At 37.6% G+C, this 22,716-nt stretch overlaps 1 protein-coding gene across 22 annotated transcripts in view; it reads left to right on the forward strand.

Annotated features, from left to right (window-relative positions):
• The window catches only part of CSPP1 (centrosome and spindle pole associated protein 1), a 137,540-nt gene that overhangs the window by 64,305 nt on the left and 50,519 nt on the right, over positions 1-22,716 (forward strand). For 18 of the 22 annotated variants that reach the window (XR_004185841.1, XR_004185843.1, XR_004185842.1 and 15 more), the window contains 3 exons: positions 5,422-5,551; positions 11,189-11,336; positions 22,524-22,676. Coding sequence is in view for 18 of the 22 variants with exons in the window: in XM_031669606.1 (XP_031525466.1) it covers positions 5,422-5,551; positions 11,189-11,336; positions 22,524-22,676 (431 nt within the window). In the remaining 4 variants the exon portion in view is untranslated. The remainder of the gene's footprint in view (positions 1-5,421; positions 5,552-11,188; positions 11,337-22,523; positions 22,677-22,716) is intronic. The other 4 variants (XM_031669613.1, XM_031669610.1, XM_031669608.1 and 1 more) reach the window with 1 other exon arrangement.

A 22,716-nucleotide genomic window follows, 5' to 3' on the forward strand; every position in this document is an offset into this window, starting at 1 on the left:
AAAAGCTTTGACCCAATAAACCTCCCAGCCTATGCCAACTGGTTCTGTGTGTGTGTGCTGGGACATGCTTTTAGCTTTCACATCCCACTTGCACAGGGCCTCAATGCCAGCCAGAAATGAGAGGTGTTCTCAGAGCTTCCTCGGGCATCCGTATAATTGCACATGCATGTGGGTTTCTAAATTCTCAGGAATGTGTTGGAGTTTTTCAAGGCCTCATGGGCATGTTATTTCCCAGATTTTTCTTTTAATTTTATTGGTCAGCTTTTTGCTTGCTCTGGCTGGTATCACTGTTTTAGATAGCTATGATGTTAAGTAATTACTGCTGATTGTTTTATACAAAACCCCAGGATAGAGAGCTCTGAGTCTGGTAAAAATAAAGATAGACCCTGTGAATGGGGCTTTTCCTGGGAGCTGCCAGACAGGTCAAAAGTGAGATTTTTCTAGAGATTGGATTTTTGGGGAATTCCAGACCTATTCTATACCTATCCAGTGGATACTAGATTACTGGTTTTCACAGCAACTGTCTTTGGGCAGCAATTAGATTTTAAGTTTATGATAGAGCTAAGGAGAAATTGAAAAGTAAAGGGCAAGTTCAAATGCCACAAAGTTTGTTTTTCTTACTGAAAACCAACCTTAACATAAAAACAAAAACTCTCCTTGGATTGTTCCAAGCCTTCCATGAATTTCCAAATTACTTAGCTCAGGCTGCTATAACAAAATATCATAGACTGGGTGGCTTAAACAACAGACATTTTTTCTTGGTTTTGGAGACATAGAAGTCCAGGATAAAGGTGTTAGCAGATTTGGTTCCTGATGAGGGCCCTTTTCCTGACTTTGTCATTGTATCCTCACGTAGTAGAGAGAGCAAAGTCTCTGGTCTTTCCCCCACTCCATTTCACCCCTCCCCAGTTTTTCTTAAGTACACTTAATCTCGTCACGAGGACTGTACCTTCCTAATCTCATCTAAACCTAATTACCTCTCATAGTCCCCAGCTCCAAATACCATCAGAATAGTACGCAGGGCTTTGATATAAGAACACAATTCAGTACATGGCACCAGAATTATTAAAAAGTTGGTTTTGACAATTTTGACTCGTGTTCTCATTGCTTTAATGGAGTAGCAGGTTTTCTTAAATTTCTTATTCTGCCATTCTAGAAGTGCTTTCTATAAATCAGTTTTATAACATTTTCATCCTTCCAATAAGATCCCTCATGCCCATTTATAGTTAATCCTAATTCCCATCCTCAGTATAGTTGTTTATAAGTTCTTTTCTGTTAAATTTTTCTGAAGGCCACATTAAAAAGTGCAAACTTGTTATAAAAGTTAGATAACTGAGTGACCAGCTGAATTATCTTACAAACCAATGACTTTCAAATATCTCTATTTGTTTCCAAGCATTTTAGCATGAGAGGTGGAAGGAACCTGTGACTCTGTGAGCTATTTTGATGTACACACAATCTGTCTTCTTTCCATTGACTTCATTAATTTAGCACACTTTATTTTTTGTATCATTTGAGAGGATGGTAAAGATTTTGATTAGCTTTAGTCTTTCATAAAGATGGGTGTGTTATTGTATTTCTAGTGTAGCCACTAAAAGTATAGGAACAAAAGGTACAACTTACTACAGTAATAGAGCAAAAATTCAAAAAAGAAGAACCAAAATAGAATTGGGAAATTGTTTGTTTTATTAACTGTCTGATCTTTTTCAACTTTGGTGATGGAATAAGTTAAGAATTTGTTGGCCGGGTGCAGTGGCTCATGTTTGTAATCCCAGCACTTTGGGACACCAGGGTGGGTGGATCACCCGAGGTCAGGAGTTCAAAACCAGCCTGGTCAGCATGGTGAAACCCCATCTCAGATTAACTGGGTGTGGTGGCACATGCCTGTAGTTCCAGCTACTGGGAGGCTGAGACAGGAGAATCACTTGAACCTGAAAGGCGGAGGTTTCAGTGAGCCAAGATCACGCCTCTGCACTCCAGCCTGGGTGACTAGAGCGAGATGCCATCTCAAAAAAAAAAAAAAAAAAGCTTCTTGGCCGGATTCAGTCTTATACAGACTAATACAGAGTGTGGAATGAAGGAATACTCTCCAGTTACTATTATGAGACTTTCATAATCTTGATACTTAAACCTAATAAGACCAGTATGAAATGGAAAATTACAAGCTAGTTACACTCATTAGCACAGACACAAGAATCCTAAAACTGAACCTCAAAGTATAGAGAAAGGATTATTGATCTTGAATTGGAATTACTCTCGAATATAGGATGATTAAATGTAGTAGAGTATATCAGTTAAGAGCCTAGACTTCGGAGCCTGATTGCCTTGGTTTGAATCCTACTTTTACCATGCATTAGCTTGAGGTATATTTCTTACTCCTATTCGTTGTCTGTTAATTGGGGTAATAATGGTATCACCTCATAGGGTTTTTCTGATGATCGAATGGTTAAAATATGTAAAGTGTTTAGGACAGTGTCTGAATACTAGGAGCTAATTGGTGTTAGATAAAATCAACTACTGTAATCTACCATGTTAACAGAATAAAGAAGAAGGCTGTATGATATCCCAATAGGCAAAGAAAAACCATTAAAATAATTTCATTAGTGATTAAAAATGTAATAAAGTAGGTTAGAGGGGAGCCTATAAACATGAGAAACTTACATCATGTATTTTATTTAATGGTGATAGATTTAAAACATTCCTTTTGAGATTCTATCATTGCTTCCTTTCACAGGGCTTAATAATTTCAGCAAGGCTAAAAATAAGAGAAAGAAAGGAAGGAAGATAGGTACAAGGATTAGAAAGGAAGAGAGAAAACTGCTGTTATTTGCAAAAGAATATATGGTTAATATTGGAATTAATATGAAAGTTTTCACAGAATTACTGATTACAAAATCAATATGTCAAAAGCAGTTGCAGGAAATGGAAGTTCCTTAAAAAGAATATGACACTGCGATTCCATTCCTAGTCATGTAATCAAAAGAAATAAAAATACATGTAGATGCAAAGACTTGGATGTGAATGTTTATAGCTGCGTTATTGATAATAGTCAAAAAGTGGAAACAATTCAAGTGTCCATCAGTGAGTGAATGGATAAACAGAATGTGTTATATTCATGCAATCAAGTACTATTCAGCAACAAAAAGTAATGAACTACTGATATAATACGGATGAACCTTATAAATGTTATGATAAATAAATCTATACATGTATACTATAGTGGTCCCATTTATATAAAATGTCCAGGAAGTGCAAATCTATAGAGACAGAAAGTAGGCTACTTAATTAATTACCTGGGGTTGGGGGTTGAGTAGGAGTTGATTGCATATGGGTATGAAGGATATTTTTGGGTTATAAAAATGTTCTAAAACTGGATTATGGTGATGGTTGCACAACTTTATAAATTTACTAAAAATCATTTAATTGTACACAGTTGACCCTCAATAACACAGGTTTAAACTGTATGAGTCCACCTACATGTAGATTTTTTTCAACCAACTGCAATAGAAAGTACAATAAATAAAGTGAGATGTGAAATCCATGTATGTGGAGGGCCTACTTTTCTTATGTGGGAGTTCCATAGGGCTCACTTTGGGACTTGAGTATACTCTGATTTTGGTATAGGCAGAGAGTCCTGGAAACAATCCCTCAGAGATACCAAGGGATGACTGTACTTAATACCCTAATCATTTCCTTCCTTTCATCCTGATCTGACTACATAAATCCTTAAACCCCCTTTTTGGGGGAGTCAGGGAGGAGTTGATAGATAAAGGTTAAGAATTTGGGTCTGTGAGTATGTGGGCGATATAGACAGGAGGGATCATGAGTGAAATAGATATTGAGAGAACCAATCCACCATATAATTTATAAACAGTATATTTTGAGAGAATGAGTTTACTCACATAGACCCTCTCAACCTTGTTTATTCATTTACACAAAAAGAGCCCCCTTGCTCTGAAAAAATAAAGTCAGTTAGGAACTATTTGATCTAGTTTACCTCATCTTCCCTTTTACCCACTCATAATCCAATGTGATAGTATACACAAACATACTTGTTTATCTTAATAAAAGATTGTAAGTAAGTTAGAAAAGGTAAATACACAATGGAACTGATTTTTTAAAGCAGTGATACTTTTGGAGAAGAGAAAGCTTTTTTAAAGTTTTAAAATCAGGCTGGGCGCGGTGGCTAATGCTTATAATCCCAGCACTTTGGGAGGCTGAGGCGGGTGGATCACTTGAGGCCAGGAGTTCAAGACCAGCCTGGCCAACATGGTGAAACCCCGTCTCTACTAAAAATACGAAAATTAGCCGGGTGTGGTGGCGGGCACTTGTGGTACCAGCTACTCGGGAGGCTGAGGCAGGAGAATTGCTTGAACCCGGGAGGCGGATGTTGCAGTGAACGGAGATGGCACCATCGCTCTCTAGCCTGGGCGACAAGAGTGAAACTCCATCTCAAAACAAAACAAAACAAAAAATTATAAAATCAATATTTGAATTTATCTTTTATAATGTAGATTTCTAAAATGTTTTACTGCCTTCAAAATCAGTATATTCCTGTACTTAAACATGTGTTATGTTGGCTGGGTGCAGTGACTCACGCCTGTAATCCCAAGCACTTTGGGAGGCTAAGGCAGGAAGATCACTTGAGCTTAGGAGTTCAAGACCAGCCTGGGCAATGTAGGAAGACTTCGTTTCTAAAAAAAGTGAGCCGGGTGTGGTGACGTGCACCTATACCCTTAGCCACTTGAAAGGCTGAGGTTGAAGGATCGCTTGATTCCAGGAGATCAAGGCTGCAGTGAGCTATGGTGGCGCCACTGCACTACAGCTTGGGTGACGAAGTAGGACCCTGTCTCAAAAAAAACCAAAAAAACAGCACTTTATTGCTTGTGATTTATATAACAAGAATATGTTTAAAATTTTTTCTTTTATGTTTCCTTGTGAGTTTTTCAAAAATTTTAATTTTATTTGAGATAGTCAGACTTTTTCCTGTAATTACATTGTTTTATTCTTGAAATAGCTAAGAAGTAATTTTATTAGTAAATCATTTAAAAATAAATAGTTAGTTATTATGTTACTTGAGGGACTTTGGCTGTGTTATTATTTCTGTATGTTCAGGAAACTGCCTAAGTCACATGTGTACTGTTCAATGAATTACCACAAACCTTTTTCACTCCTGTGTAACTATTACCTAGGTTAAGAAATAGATGCAGTAAATTTGAAAGTTGCAAGGATTGTCAAAACAAAGGCAGAAAGGAGCTAAGGAAGGGGCCACTTACTTAAGGATTCCTCTTTGGCCTATAGAGAAATATCCTTCTGTATTTTTAAATGTATTTATATGCCATGCTATTTCAAAAAACTGTTGTGTTTTCTTCTTGCTTTGACATCGATGGATTTAAATTATTTATTGTGTATTTGATGTAGGAATACGGTCGGACAGAATGAACTGAAGATTACAAGTGATCAAGTGATAAATTCAGGATTGATTTTTGAAGATAAACCGAAACCTTCCAAACAGTCACTTCAGTCTTACCAAGAGGCTTTGCAGCAGCAGGTATTGATTCATTTACTCATTTACTGTTGAACATCTTAAGTGTATGCATGGTGTGGTCCCTTAGAGCTCAGAGTGTGGCAGGGGAGGGGAAAAAACCAGTTAATTATAATTCAAAATGCTGAGTTTTGAAGTGGATACAGTAAAATGCTCTTGGAAGCATAGGATAGGAAAAATAATTGCCTGGGGCAGTTGGGAGAACTTCACGCAGTGGCTGATATTTGAGCTGCATGTTGTGCAATGAATACATTAGAAGTTGCTGGTGTATACAGAGAATGGAATTGGTGTGGAAGAAGGGGCTGGAGGGTTAGATTGTTCTAGTAGATTGTGAAGGACTAGCTAATAAGGGGTTTTCAGTTTCATCTGGTTATGGGCAGCTGAAGGAAGGAAATTTTAAGCCAAGAAAAGTATGAAAGGATTGGTTGCTTTGAGCAGATTTATCTTTTATGAAGATAATTGGTTGTGATTTGGACAATTGGGAAGAGATGTGGCAGGGAAATTATTTAGTAGATAGTCCAATAAGGAGGTGATGAGGCCCTGAACCAGATGGGGATGTTGGGGAAGACATCTAAGAGAGAATTCTCAGGTTTCATTGACAGGACTTAGATATAGGGAGGGAGAAATAACAGAGGGTTTGAGGATGATTCCTAGGAGAATAATGAGGCTATAAACCAAAATAGAGAAAACAGGAAGTAGTTCATGTTTACAGAGGAGGATAATGGATTATTTTGTAGTTTGTAATATTTGCAGAGAATTTAAGAGTAACTATCAAATGTGTGGGGTTCTTTGTGGGAATTCCCTTACCCTCTGAGAGGGCCCTGGGACTCTAACTTAGTTACTTTTCTATAGAATTCCACTTGGATTTCTTTTAAAAGTACTTTTGTTCAATTTTTACATGGGCAACTTTCTTGAAAGATTTTTAAAATTACAGAATTACCAACATTTTTTGTATGTTAGGATTCTACAAATAAAAGACTAAATTTTAAATTCAGAATCTGTTTTTGAATGAGCATGTTAAAAACACCACTGACAAAACTAGATTTTTCGACGATAGAGGTCTATTTGATGTGTGTGATGACTTCTTTGGCTGTGCTGGAGCAAAAGGTTGCTTAAATTTACTGTGCATATAGTTATGAGTTTAAAAGTGACTTTCCAAAATGTAGACACTTGTTTATTGTCTATCCGTATGTCTCTACAGAACAACCCTGTGCTTATACTTAGTGATGATAAGAATGCGTTTGTTTTTTTACTGAATACAGCTTTACAGAAATATTGCAGGTTTGGTTACAGACCACCCAATAAAGCAAATATCACAATGAAATGATTCACATGAATTTTTGGTTTCCCAGTGCACGTAGAGTTAATCTTTACACTATACTGTAGTCTGTTAAGGTGCAACATGTCTTAAGGTACGTAAACTTAATTTAAAAATACCGTATTGCTAAAAAAAATTTAGCAAGTCATAATCCTTTTGCTGGTGGAGAGTCTTGCCTCAATATTGATGGCTGCTGACCGATCAGGGTGGCAGTTGCTGAAGATTGGATGGCTGTGGCAATTTCTTTTTTTTTTTTTTTTTTTTCTGGAGACAGAGTCTCGCTCAGTCACCCAGGCTGGAGTGCAGTGGCCAGATCTCCGCTCACTGCAAGCTCCGCCTCCCGGGTTCACGCCATTCTCCTGCCTCAGCCTCCCGAGTAGCTGGGACTACAGGCGCCTGCCACCTCGCCCGGCTAGTTTTTTGTATTTTTTAGTAGAGACGGGGTTTCACCGGGTTAGCCAGGATGGTCTTGATCTCCTGACCTCGTGATCCGCCCATCTCGGCCTCCCAAAGTGCTGGGATTACAGGCTTGAGCCACTGCGCCCGGCCTGGCAATTTCTTAAAATGAGACAACAGTGAAATTTGCTGCATCAGTTGACTCCATTCATAAAAGATTTCTGTAGGATACGATGCTATTTGATACCATTTTATCCGCAGTAGACCTTCTTTCAAAGTTTGGAGTCCTCTCAAAACCCTGCTGATGCTTTATCAACTTAGTTTATGTAATGTTCTAAATCTTTGTTGTCATCTCAACAATATTCACAACATATTCACCAAGAGGAGACTCCATCTCAAGAAACCACTTTCTTTGCTTATTCGTAAGAAGCAACTCCTCATCCATTGAAATTTCATCTTGAGATTGCAGCAATTCTCTCAAGTCTTCCATGCCTCACTTCTAATTCCAGTTCTCTTACTATTTCTTCCACATCTGCAGTTACTTCTACCACTGAAGTCTTGAATCCCTCAAAGTCATCCATGAGGGTTAGAGTCAACTTCTTTCGAACTTCTGATACTGTTGATATTTTGACTTCCTTCCATGACTCACAAATGTTCTTGATGGCATCTGGAATGGTAAATTCTCTCCAGAGGGCTTTCAGTTTAGATTTCCCAGATCCATCAGAGGAATTACTGTTTGTGGCAACTATAGCTTTATGAAACATATTTCCTGAACAGTAAGAATTCAGTGTCAAAATTACTCCATGAGTTAATGGGCTACAGAATGGATATTGTATTAGCAAGCATGACAACAACGTTAATCATCTTGTATATGTAGCTCTTCATTGACCAGATGCATTGTCAATGAGCAGTAATATTTTGAAAGGAAACTCTCTTTTTTTTTTAGTAGTAAGTCTCAACAGTGGACTTAAAATACTCAGTAAACCATTCTTGAAACAGTTGTGCAGCAATCCAGGCTTTGTTGTTTCCTTTCTAGAGCATAGGCAGAGTAGATTTAGTATCATCCTTTTTTTTTTTTTTTTTTGAGATGGAATCTCACACTGTTGCCCAGGCTGGAGTGCAGTGGTGCGATCTCAGCTCACTGCAAGCTCTGCCTCCCAGGTTCATGCCATTCTTCTGCCTCAGCCTCCCGAGTAGCTGGGACTATAGGCGTCCGCCACCACACCCGGATAATTTTTTTTTGTGTGTGTGTGTGTGTGTTTTTAGTAGAGACAGGGTTTCACCGTGTTAGCCAGGATGGTCTCCATCTCCTGACCTCATTATCCACCTGCCTTGGCCTCCCAGAGTGCTGGGATTACAGGCGTGAGCCACCATGCCTGGCTGATTTAGCATCATTCTTAAGGGCCCTAAGGTTTTCAGAATGGTATATTAGCATTGGCTTCAACTTAAAGTCACCAGCTGCATTAGCTTCTAATGAGAGAGTCAGCCTGTCCTTTGAAGCTTGAAACCAGACATTGACTTCTCTTTACTAGCTATGAAAGTCTTCTTTTAATACAAGGCTGTTTTGTCTCCATTGAATATCTGTTGTTTAGTGGGACCACCTTCATCAGTTATCTGAGCTAGACTTTCTGGGTAACTTGCTGCAGCTTCTCCATTAGCACTTGCTGCCTCATGTTGTACTTTTTTATTTTTATTTTTGTTTTGAGACAAAGTCACACTCTGTCGCCCAGCCTAGGGTGGAGTACAGTGGCACGATCTTGGCTCACTGCAACCTCCTCCTCAGCCTCCTGAGTAGCTGGGACTGCAGGCACCCACAATCACGCCCAGCTAATTTTTTTTTTTTCTTTTTTTTCTGTATTTTTAGTAGAGGTGCAGTTTCGCTATATTGGTCAGGGTGGTCTCGAACTCCTGATCTCAGGTGATCCGCCCACCTCGGCCTCCCAAAGTTTTGGGATTACAAGTGTGAGCCCGGCCCATGTTGTACTTTTATGTTATAGAGATGGCAGCTTTCCCTCAACTTCATGAAGCAACCTCTGCTAACTTGCAAGTTTTCTTCTGCTTCCTCACTTCTCTCAGCCTTCATAGAATTGAAAAAAGTTAGGGCCTTGCTCTCGTTTAGGCTTTGGCTTAAGGAAATTCTGGGCTGGTTTGATCTTCTATTTAGACCACTAAAACTTTCTCTATAACAGCAATAAGGCTGTTTCACTTTCTTATCATTCATGTGTTTACTGGAGTAGCACTTTTAATTTTCTTCAAGAATTCTTCCTGTGCATTTACAACTGGGCAAAGTGTTTATTTAGCATAGGAGGCCTAGCTTTCAGCCTATCTATGCATTTGACAAGCCTTTCCCACTAAGCTTAGTCATTTCTCACTTTTGATTTAAAGTGAGAGGTGTGACTCTTTCATTCACTCAAACACTTACATGCCATCGTAGGGTTATTAATTGGCCTAACTTCAGTATTCTGTCAGGGAAAAGAGAGACCCAAGGAGAGGGAAAGAGACAGGGGAATGGCTGATTGGTAGAATAGTCAGAATCATATGACATTTATCCATTAAATTTGCCATCTTTTGTGTGTGTGATTCATGGCGCCCCAAAACAATTACAATAGTAACACTAAAGATCACCAATTACAGATCACCATAACAGATACAATAATAATTTTAAAAGTTTGAAATATTGTGAGAATTACCAAAATGTGACACAGAGACATGAAATTATCCCATGCTGTTAGAAAAATGTTACTGATAGACCTCCTCAGTTCAGGGTTGCCATAAACCTTCAATTTGTAAAATATGCAATGTCTGTAGCTGGACGTGGTGGCTCACGCCTGTAATCCCAGCACTTTGGGAGGCTGAGGTGGGTGGATCACGAGGTCAGGAGGTCGAGACCATCCTGGCTAACACGGTGAAACCCTGTCTCTACTAAAAATACAAAAAATAGCTGGGCATGGTTGGGGGTTCCTGTAGTCCCAGCTACTCCGGAGGCTGGGGCAGGACAGTGACGTGAACCCGGGAAGCAGAGCTCGCAGTGAGCCGAGATCGTGCCACTGCACTCCAGCCTGGGCGACAGAGCGAGACTCCGTCTCAAAAAAAAAAAAAAAAGAAAAAAAATTCAACATCTGCAAAGCACAATAAAGTGCAGCACAATAAAATGAGGTATGCCTGTATTTAACGTTGCCAAGCATTCCCCAGAGAGCGTTGATCCTCCAACCTCAGAATTTTGAGAATAGAGTTTGCCTAGGGAAAGTAGGTCTGGTAAGGTTGAGGGTAGACTTTGTGGCTGGGCATTCCCCTTGAAAGGATAAAGGAACATAGGGAGATCTGATGGTCCCATGGAACTGTCAAGGTTAGAGAGGGAATGGCTCAGGTAGACACTGGGGGAGGGAAGGAGGAGTTAGTTGAGTCTGAAATAGCCTTAGTGGCTGGAAAGTCATTTGGTGTATATAGAGGAACAGGGGCTATGTATTCTAGCCATTGAATTATTTTTATTTTTAATGTTATTTAATTATTTAGAGACAGCGTCTTGCATAATGTTGCCCAAGCTGAAGTACAGGGGCATAATGGCTCACTACAAACTCCACCTCCTGGGTTCAAGCAATTCTTGTTCCTCAACCATGCAAGTAACTGGGATTACAGATGTGCGCAACCACACTCGGCTAATTTTTGTATTTTTAGTAGAGACGGGGTTTTGCCATGTTGGCCGGGCTGGTCTTGAACTCTTGACCTTACGTGATCTTAGGCCACCACACCTGGCCTAAAGTATTTTTACATTGAGTATTACGTATTTGTGATTTTAATCTTTGTAGGGGAGTATACTGAAAAAAAAAATTTTTTTTTTTCGTTTTCTAACAAAAAGTAACATCTGGTATTACTAACTTGTATTGGAATACTTGTCAGCATTTATTTTAAATATATTTTATGTTGTCAAGATTCGGGAAAGAGAAGAAAGAAGGAAGAAAGAACGTGAAGAAAAAGAAGAATATGAAGCTAAATTAGAAGCTGAAATGAGAACATACAATCCCTGGGGAAAAGGTGGAGGTGGTGCTCCTCTCAGGGATACAAAAGGAAATCTGATAAGTATGTTATTTCCGCTGACTTGTTTTTAAAATAAGCTAAATTATTTTTAACTTTTTAAAAGACTGGGGAGTAGAAAAAAGTAGGAATCATAGCCTCTATAGCAAGGTACATATGTAACTTAATGCATATGAGGTATTTTGAGAATAAATATAATAACAGAGGCTAGAACGCATTTCTTCTCAGAATACTATTCATTTGTTTTTATTGTAAATATTTCATCCTCTGATGTTGATAACCCAGCTGCAGAGAAAAGCTCATGTTAGTTGATAAGCTGTTACTGAAACTGGTTCATAGAATATTTTGTTTCCTCATAAAAAATGATAAAACCCATATTACAAGTTAAAAACTAGTAAGATGTCTTAGAAATAAAGGATCTAAAACAGTTTTGGGAGGGGATTTTGTGTTTAATTTATGTATGCAATATACCTGCTCATCGCAAGAATTCCTTTGGGAAAAAAAAAAGACATGATCATAGAAACTTTCTAGCAGGTTTCATAATTTGTTGATTTATCTTTCAATTATGTACTCTCAAAAATGTTTGATCTAGTAATCACACAACAAATACTTCGAAAGAGTGGCTTTATACAACTTGTTATATACAGTTGTCTGTTGGTACCTGTGAAACATTGGTTCCAGGATCTCCTGTGAATACCCAAATCCACAGATGCTCAAGTTCCTGATATAAAATTGGTAAAGCGTTTGCACATAACCTACACATGTCCTCCTATATACTTTAAATCATCTCCAGATTACTTATAATACCTAATACAGTGAAAATGCTATGTAAATAGTTGTGATCTTGTATTAATTAGAGAATAATGACAAGAAAAAAAGACTTTTTACATGTTCAGCACAGATGCAAGCCTCCATTTTTTTGTTTTTTAATGTTTTTGAATTGTGGTCGATTGAATCCACAGATGTGGAACCCGCAGTTACAAAGGGCTGTTGTATATATTAGGATGGTCTCTGTTTAAGGTTTAGTTAAGCAGAATAAAAGTAGATCAAAGAGATACACATTTCATGTTCTTTAGGTATTATATATTATAGGAATAGATGAGTGATAGAATCGAAAGATTGGATGTTGAGTTAGAATTCTTACGTATTATGCCTTTGCTTCTTTGTTAAATATTGTTTTTTTTAAAAGATATATTTGAGGCCCACTTTAATTTACTTTAATTTAATTAATTTTTTTGAGACAGAGTTTCACTCTGTCACCCAGGCTGGAATGCAATGGCACCATCTTGGCTCACTGCAACCTCTGCCTCCCAGGTTGAAGCAATTCTTCTGCTTCAACCTCCCACGTAACTGGGATTTATAGGCATGCACCATCATGCCCGGCTAATTTTTGTGTTTTTATTAGAGATGGGATTTCACCATGTTGGTCAGGCTGGTCTCAAACTCCTGACCTCAGGTATTCCACCCACCTCAGCCTCCCAAAGTGCTGGGATTACAGGTGTGAGCCACTGTGCCCGGCCTACTTTAATTTTAATAGGTCTTTTTTTCTTCCCGAAGGATTTGTTCCTTTCCTATCTTCATCTCATGAATAATTTTCTCACAGTTTTGAAAGAGTGGAATTCTTACTACTTTCTTTATTGATGAAATGATTTTAGATGATGCCTAGCTAACATTTCTTATTTTAATAGTTAAGTGTTTACTTGAAAATATATTAGAAAAACACAAGTTTTCCATTTATGAATAGTGCTATAATATTTTCTTTTAAACTACGGGTATTAAAGTGAAGGTATTAGTCCAGGCATTTAATGGAAAGTGCTGTAATAAACCCAAATTCTTAGAAGCTTAAGGGCCTCTCTTGTTAGGCATCCATTTTTGTCCCACTCTGATGCTGTTTGGGTGGTTCTCCTCCAAGAAGTGACTCAGGGATCCATTGTTTCATTCCTTCATTTTAGAGTCCTTTTCTTCTTGTCCAGGGACAAATTGAGGATTTTGTTGGGTCCTGGCCTGGATGTGGAGGAAGATCACTTTTGCCTTCATTCCATTGTTCAGACCTAGTTATGGGGTCTAACCTAACTGTTTGGGAGGCTGGGAAGTTTAACTTTATGCTCAGGAGAAGGACATGGGATTAATAGCCATATGGGCAATCTTTGCTATAGTAAATTTAAATTATAAATTGATAGAAATATACTAGTTACCATGAAAAGTGTGCTTAACTGAGTGAAACATTGGAAAACGTTGGGATAGAGCAGTTTTCTAAAATCTACCTCTAAGATTATTTCTAGTTCAAACAATACAATTGTGGTGTTCTGTATGCCTTTAATTGGTGGAAGTAAGTAGGATAAATTTGGGTTATTGAGTTATAAAACATTATTTTAGAATTGCTTGACCTAATGAGCACAGAGAAAATGTTTCTTAGATTTCAATTTTTAATATTAATATTTAGTTGGCTTATTTAATGCCATCTTCATGCCATGAAATAGAAAAGGCATACTATTTTATCAAATACAGTATAACTCAATGATATTTTCAAAGCAAGTAAACTCATCACTTAAAAAGAGTATCAGTTTATTTTGTATGTGGATGCTACATTTTATTTTTATTTTTATTTTTTGAGATGGAGTTTCGCTCTTTTACCCAGGCTGGAGTGCAATGGTGCAATCTCAATTCACTGCAACCTCCGCCTCCTGGGTTCAAGCAGTTCTCCTGCCTCAGCCTCCTGAATAGCTGGGATTACAGGCATGTGCCACCATGCCCACCTAATTTTGTGTATTTAGTAAAGACGGGGTTTCACCATGTTGGTGGTCTTGAACTCCTGACCTGAGGTGATCCACCCACCTTGGCTTCCCAAAGTGCTAAGATTACAGACATGAGCAACTGCACCCAGTGTAGCTACTGTATTTTAGAGAAGGCGGGAAAGTTACATTTGAAATATGTAGCATAGAGCCTAGTGATGACTAAGACCATATAACATCTGTTCATTATCTTGGCTAACTTAAATTCTGCTGCTGACTTTTCTAATTACTCCTGTTGTTCTTTTTTTTATCTTTTATTCCAAAGAAATTAATAAAATTGAATCTTAACCCTTATCTTACCTCTCTAAGAATATCTAAGGCATAGTAGTTATTAATGAAATATAAAAATGTATTATTCATGCAACTGTAAGATAGTGTCACCCCTTTTAAAGTAAATACTTCTCAATTTAATTATTTGTACAGTACTTTATTCTGTTGTCTTTCTCAGTTCTTTATTCATTAAAGTTCTTTATTCAGGTTTTTATTTGAAACTTTACATGAAACTGTCCATGTCAAATGTTAAAACATATACACCAAAAGAAAAATGTCAATAAAAATAAATTAAAAGATAAAAACCACTTTGAAAGATGGTATCTCATAGTTCCAATTGATTAAAAGGATGATTAGTTAGTCAGTTCTTTTACTTTTACTTACTCGTCCACCTATGCCAATCTGTGATCTCCTTTCTGGCATGAAAATATTGCCTTTTTTCTGACATTTGTATTTTAGCATAGTGTTGTTGCATATGTCAGTAGCTTATATTTTTTTATTACTGAATAGTATTGCATTGTCTGGTGGTACCACAGTTGTTTATCCATTTAGCAGTTGATGGATATGTGGGCTGTTTACAGTTCAAGGCTATTATAAATAAAGCTGTTAGAAACATTCACTTACAGATCTTTGTGTGAACATAAATTTTTATTTTGGGTAAGTGCCTAGGAGTAGAATTGCTGGGTTGAATAGTAAGTGTTTAACTTTATAAGAAACTGCCAGAACATTCTCCAATTTTGTTGTGTCATTTTGCATTCCTGTCAGAAAAGTATGAGGTTTCTAGTTGCTCTGAATTTTCATCAGAACTTGAAATTATGCATCTTTAAGCTTTTAGTTATTTTATTGAAAGTGCAGTGATGCCTCATTTAAAAAAAACATTTTCTATTGTGAAATTAAGACCTAAAAGAGTTGCAAAGATGGTGTAGAGAATATCCTTCACCTTGTTTCCTGTGACGTTAACATCTTAGATAATCATGGCACAATGATCAAAACTAGAAATTAACCTAGATACAGTGCCGATAATTAAGTTACATACCTTGTTCGAATTTTACCTGTTTTTTTTTTTTCCCCCTAATGTCCTTATTCTATTTTAGGCTGTAGTCCAGGATCCTATAATGCATTTAGTTCATGTCTCTTTAGTCTCCTCCAATCCGTGAGGTTCCTCTTTCTCAATCTCTGTGTCTCTTTCTCTCTCTGTTCCATTGCTGTGTATGTCTATCCTTTTGCCCATATCAGAGTCTCTTGATTACTATAGCTTTGTAGTAAGTTTTGAAATTGAAAAGTGTGAGTCCTCCAGCTTTGTTCTTTTTTTCAAGAATTTTTTTTTGAGATGGAGTCTCCCCCTGTTGTCCAGGCTGGAGTACAGTGGCGCGATCTCGGCTCACTGCTAGCTCTACCTCCGGGGTTCACACCATTCTCCTGCCTCCGCCTCCTAAGTAGCTGGGACTACAGGAGCCCGCCACCATTCCCGGCTAATTTTTTGTATTTTTAGTAGAGACGGGGTTTCACCATGTTAGCCAGGATGGTCTCAATCTCCTGACCTCGTGATCTGCCAGCCTAGTCCTCCCAAAGTGCTGGGATTACAGGTATGAGCCACGGTGCGCAGCCTTTTCAAGATCTTTTGACAACTCAACTTCTTTGCATATTTTACTATCACTATAGTAATATAGTAATATTATTATTATTATTATAATAAGTTATAAGTTATTAGTAAGTAATTAGTAATATAAGTAATTAGTAATAAGTTATAGTAAGTAAATAATAAGTTATAGTAAGTAATTATTACTATTATTATTACTTTGTCATGTCAAGCATGGTGGCATTTTCATTGGGATTCCGTTGACTGTGTAGATAATATTGGGACAGCCAGCATCTTAATAGCATTGAGCCTCTTGATCCTTGAGTGGGCAGTGTATATCCATTTATTGCTTCTAGTTAATTTCTCTCAGCAATATTTTGTAGTTTTTGGTGGCAGATCTTGGGGTATGTTGTTGTTTCCCTAAATATTTCATGTGGTTTGAAGCTATTTTAAAATGTTACATTAAAAAATTTTTAATTCGTTTGTTTGTTGATGGTCTATAGAAATACAGGTAAATTTTGTATATTTACAAATACACAGACTGTAGTCTGTGTGCTTGCTGTTGTCTGTAGTCTGTGTGGTTGCTAAACTCACTTGTTAGTTTTAGTAGTTTTTTGTAGATTCTTTGATTTTTAATGTAGGCAATCATAGCATCTGTCAGTAGAGTTAGTTTTACTTATTTCTTTCCCATGTGATGCCTTTTATTTATTTTAATTGCCTTTTGCACTGTTTAAGAACTCCAGTATAGTGTTTAGAAATCATGAGCGCAGACATCCTTGTCTTGTCTCTGATTTCAGATGAAAAGCTATCTTTCACCATTAAGTTTAGCTGTCGGCTTTTGGTCAATTTTTCTTTTATCCCATTGAGGATTTTCTATTCCTTGTTTGCTTAGAGGTTTCATTGTGAGTGTATGTTGAATTTTGTCAGGTGCTTTTCTGCATCTATTGATATCATAATGTGGTTTCTTTACCCTTCTGATGTATGGTAAATTACATTGATTGATTTTTGAATGTTCAACGGATCTTGCATTCCTGGGAAAAACCAAGCTGTATTATTGTCTTTTATACATCTTACAGAATTTGATTTGCTAGTATTTTGTCAGAGATGTTTGCATCTAGGCTCATAAGATATTCTGGTTTTTATTGCTTTATAATGTTGTCTGGTTTTGGTATCAGGGTAATTCTGGCCTGATAACATGAATTGGGAAAAGTTTTTTCTTTTGCTTTATTTGTTTGTTTGTTTGTTTGTTTTTTGAGACAGAGTCTTGCTCTGTCGCAGAAGCTGGAGTACAGTGACATAATCACGGCTCACTATAGCCTCGACCTCCTGGGCTAAAGCAATTCTGCCACCTTAACTTCCTGAGTAGCTGGGACTACAGGCATGTGCCACCATACCTGGCTAATTTTTTTTATTTTTTGTAGAAACAGGGTCTCACTACGTTTATGTTGCCTAGGCTGGTCTTGAACTCCTGAGCTCAAGTGATCCTCCCACCTTGGCCTCCCAAAGTGCTGGGAATACATAGGTGTGAGCCACTTTGCCTAGCTGGGAAATGTCTGTGTTTAGAATTCACCAGTGAAGGCTGGGTGTGTTGGCTCACACCTGTAATCCCAGCACTTTGGGAGGCTGAGGCGGGTGGATCACAGGGTCAAGAGATCAAGACCATCCTGGCCAACACGGTGAAACCCTATCTCTACTAAAAATACAAAAATTAGCTGTGTGTGGTGGTGTGGTCCTATAGTCCCAGCTACTCGGCAGGCTGAGGCAGGAGACTCATTTGAACCCAGGAGGTGGAGACTGCAGTGAGCCAAGATTGCGCCACTGCGTGACAGAGCAGGACTCCATCTCAAAAAAAAAAAAAAAAAAAAGCATTCACCAGTGAAGCCATCTGGGTGGGGAGTTTTCTTTTTGGGAAAGTTTTAAACTGTGAATTCACTTTATTTAATAGATAAAGAGATATTCAGTTTATTTCTTATGTGAGCTTTGGTCATTTGAATCATTCAAGGAAATTACTCATTTTTTTTATTTATTGTCATAATGTTGTTCATAATATTTCTTTTTTATTCTGGTGTTTGTAGGATCTCTGGTGATGGCTCCTCATTCATTCCTGATATTTGTAATTTGTATATTCTCAATCTGGCTGCCTGAATGTTTATCAGCTTTATGGATCTTTTCGTAGAATCAGCTATAATTTTTCATTGATTTTTTTCTCCGCTTTTTTTCTTGTTTCAGTGATTTTGCTCTTATCTTTACTATTTGCTTCCTTTAGTTTGCTTTGTGCTGACTTTTCTCCCTTTTCTAATTTCTTTTTTTTTTTCTTTTTTTTTTTTTGAGACAGAGTCTCACTGTGTCGCCCAAGCTGGAGCGCAGTGGCGCAATTTTGACTCTCTGCAACTTCCGCCTCCCGGATTCAAGTGATTCTCCTGCCTCAGCCTCCCAAGTAGCTGGGACTGCAGGTGCATGCACCACACCTGGCTAATTTTTGTATTGTTAGTAGAGACGGGGTTTCACCGTACTGGCCAGGCTGGTCTCGAACTCCTGACCTTGTCATCTGCCCGCCTCCGCTTCCCAAAGTGCTGGGATTACAGGCGTGAGCCACCATGCCCGGCCCCCTTTTCTAATTTTTTAATGTTGATGCTTAGATTATGATTTGAGACCTTACTTATTTTCTGTGCATTGAAGTATGCTACACATTTCCCTCTGAGTACTGTTTTAGCTGTATGTCACAAATTTTGGTGTGTTATGTTTTAATTTTCATTCAGTTTTGTGATTTTCTTTGTGACTTTTCTTTGACCCCCATTAGTTATTTGAAAGTGGACTTAAAAAGTTTCCAAGTATCAGGGGATTTTCCAGAGAGCTTGCTTTTATTCAGTTCTAGTTTATATTCCGTTTCAGTAACAGAATATAATACGTTTCTGGTTTTTTGTGTGTTTGTTTGTTTGTTTGTTTGTTTTGAGACAAGGTCTCTCTCTGTCGCCCAGGCTATAATGCAGTGGCACGATCATGCCTCACTGCAGTCTAAACCTCCCTGGCTCAAGAGATCTTCCCACTTCAGCGCCCCCAGTAGCAAGGATTCCAGGCACATGCCACCATGCCCAGCTAATTACAAAAGTTTCTTTAGAGACAGGGTCTCACTGTGTGGCCCAGCTGGTCTCAAACTCCTGGCCTCAAATGATCCTCCCACCTCAGCCTCCTGAAGTGTTGAGATTACAGGCATGAGCCTCTGCACCCAGCTGGAGAGAATATACTTTTAATGACTAAAGTGTTTTTAAGTTTGTGAGATTTATTTTATGAGCCATCATTTAGAATTTTACTCTATAGGTAAGTGTATATATTTTAAATTGCGTTAATTTTGAAATATGTATTGTTAGTAGTGCTAGTGTTGGAAATTTTGCTTAGCTCTCTGAATTAAGTCATTATAAAAGAGTTTCTGTGTCAGCCATGAATTGCTGAATAATCCTGGGTTTATAGTAACATTTAACATATCTCAGCTCTTCACAAAATATATTTTGGTATGTATTTTCCACCAAAGTATAAAGAGTAGCAGCTAACTTGTAAAGGTAATTAAAATTAATTTTTTTATAATGAGCTAATTCACTCAGTGAGGAGCACATAAGTGCTTCTAATTTTATATTGAATGTTATGATGATTTACATTTAAAATGAAGTCCTGTCTTTGCAGTTGACAAATTATGCTCTTGACCAAAGTGCCTTTTTTAATTTTCATTTTTTAGCTGATTTCAAATCATTTGTGTTACCGTCTCACAGAAAGACAGAAAAGGAGTGGCCAGTTGCCAAATCATTTTTCCCAATAAAAAGCAATATGGATTTGGTTTGCTTGCTAACTCTAATAGTCTTAAATCTTAATAACTATGTACTTTGATGAAATTAATTTTCTCTTAATATAAATATGTTGAATATTATTCCACTGGAGAAGTCCACATATAATCACAACAGTAAATTATAATGTGTTATTGAAGTTTTCTCACATATAGGATATCTCCTAATGTATGGTTTGTGTAGGTGACTATCAAACTCAGATTGCATTCCCTAAGCACTCGCTAGTTTGGCAACACAGCTGTTGATTATTTCAAGAATGTCTATCTGCCTTGCTAGTCCTTGGCACTTGGGAATTTTCTTGCGGTCACCTTTTTCTGTGGTTTCACCCACTCCTTTCTCTTTGCATTTTTTCTATTTATTTCTTCTTTCTACCTCTGAATATGCTTAGGTCACTTGTATTAAAACACAAACAAATGCTTCCTTTACCATGTAAAACACATTCAAAAAGTAGTCCATGCTTGTTGCTGTCACTTCTTAACCACCGTCTTATCAGCTATTTTTCTATAATATAACATCTAGCTTGTACCCCCTGCCCACCACTCCCCCATGCCACATTGTCAACAAAAAGCCTAATGTTCTAATTTCAATTTAATGATTTTTACTCAGCTTTTATCTTCTTTGAACCGGCTTGACAGTTCCTTTTTTTCTCCAAGTCTTTTGTATCCTCTGAGATGCTGTCCAAACTTCAGCTGATATTTATTGGATGTGCGTTATGAGCTAGAGTTAGACTTTGCTAGGTTTGTGAGCATTATCTTTCTTCTAAGGACTGTCATCTGACCTTGTCTGTTTCTCATACCTTCATCCATTCTCTTCCATGTCATCTCTTTTACTCCTGTGTTACTCTTTACGTCTTCCCTACAGATTGATCTTTAAATCTTTTTCTTTGTCCTCAATCATTTTTATTTTTATTTTTTTGAGACAGAGTCTCACTGTGTCATCCAGCCTTGAGTGCAGTGGTGTAATTTTGACTCATTGCAACCTACACCTCCTGGGCTTAAGTGATCCTCCCACCTCAGCCCCCCAAGTAGCTGGGACTACAGTTGCATGCCATCATGCCCAGCTAATTTTTGTATTTTCAGTAGAAATGGAATTTCACCATGTTGCCTAGGCTGGTCTTGAACTCGTGAGCTCAAGTGATCCACCCTCCTTGGCCTCCCAAAGTGCTGGGATTATAGGCATGAGCCACCACACCCGGCCAGACTAATATATTAATCTCACTTGTGTAACAACCAAAACTGCCTCCATTACCTTCTACAGAACAAAATTGAGAGCCATTGGCATGTGTTTTAGGATATTCCAGAATACGTATCCATTCTGCGGTTTTCAGTCTTTCTTGCCATTGCTCTATTATATGTGCTTTATGCTCTAGTCTAGCTGGACTGCTTTAATGTTGCCAGAACACTCTTCATGTTTTACCTGCCTGGAGTGCTTTCTCACATTGTTGTACTTCTCTATTATGCTTCCCTACTTATCTTCATCTGTGAAGCTCCTATACATTTTCCAAGTCCAAGCTGCCCTAAATATTGTAACAAGGTGAACCTTCCTGATTCTGAACTCCCATTCTCTTTTGTAACATTTACGTATTGCTTGCCATGTTCTGTCTGGAATTCTAATTGTGATTCATGTTCAAAATACGTTCTTGAACATAACGGGCTTCCTGATAAATACTTCTTATATCCAGGTTTAAGTTCACTTTCAGTGCTGCCATACTGTTCCAGTGTTTTGGTTTGTTTGTTTTATGGAAAACAGCTACTTTTTATTTTATTAAAGCTTTGAGTTCTGTAATCATTCAGTTCTGTTTTTAAGATTGGTTGTTTGACCCAATTCTAGGTGCTCAGATTTTTGCTGTGTATATTAGATATCTGCTCTACATAATGAATTAATCCAAAACTTGGTGTTTTAGCACAATAAACTATTATCTTGCGGTTCTGAGGGTTAGAAATTTGTGAGTGGTTTAGCTAGGTGGTTCTGTCTCAGGCTCCCTCATAATGTTGGAGTCCAAGGTGTTGACCATGGCAGTAGTCATCTGAGGCTTGATGGGGACTGTAAGATTCATTTTCAATATGGCTCCCTCACATGGCTCAGGAGGCCTTAGTTCCTTGTCATATGGGCCTTTCCATAGGGCTCCCTTAGTGTACTTGTGATATGACAATTGGCTTTCTTCAGAGTGAATGATCCATAGATAAGCAAGGTGGAAATAATTTCTTTTATGAGGTAGCCTCAGAAGTCATATACTGTTGTTTCTGCGACATGCTAGTCATAAAAAGTGAGTTATTAACTCTGGGCACCACTGAAGGGGAATGGAATTTAGCTTTACCGTTTGAGGGAAGATTGCCAAGTAATTTGTGAATATATTTTAAAACGCCACTCCACATGATTATATGTTATTAGGAGACCGATGACAGGTAAATTTCACTATGAGTTTTTTAAATTATTGCTATATTTTTTCTATGTTAAAGAAATTCTAAGTTCTGAAGTAACATAGATACTGGTAATATGGTTTTTATGTTTTGTTAAAGATTTATGTATCCTTAATTTATCTACTAATTGAGATTATTTTAAAGGGTTATTTTTTGAAAATCTTAAAAGTTTTTATAATTTTGTTTCTCTTTTCAGAGCACCAACATATCATTGAATTATTCCCAACTTTGTCCTATTGTTTTTCTTTCTGACTCCCTATTTTAAGAAAATATGTTTTGCATGCCAATTATAGAAATGTGTTTATTTAAATAAATGGCTTATTTTTTCCTCTCAGCCGATTTGAATAGGATGCACAGACAAAATATAGATGCCTACCATAACCCAGATGCAAGAACATATGAAGATAAAAGGGCTGTTGTATCTCTAGACCCAAATTTAGCCACTTCAAATGCTGAGAACCTAGAAGATGCTGCAAATAAAAGCTCAGGTTTTTAATCACTTTTTTTTTTTTTTTAACAATTCTGAAA

This window comes from Papio anubis, chromosome 8 (genome assembly GCF_008728515.1).
Source record: "Papio anubis isolate 15944 chromosome 8, Panubis1.0, whole genome shotgun sequence".
Taxonomy (NCBI): Eukaryota; Metazoa; Chordata; class Mammalia; order Primates; family Cercopithecidae; genus Papio; species Papio anubis.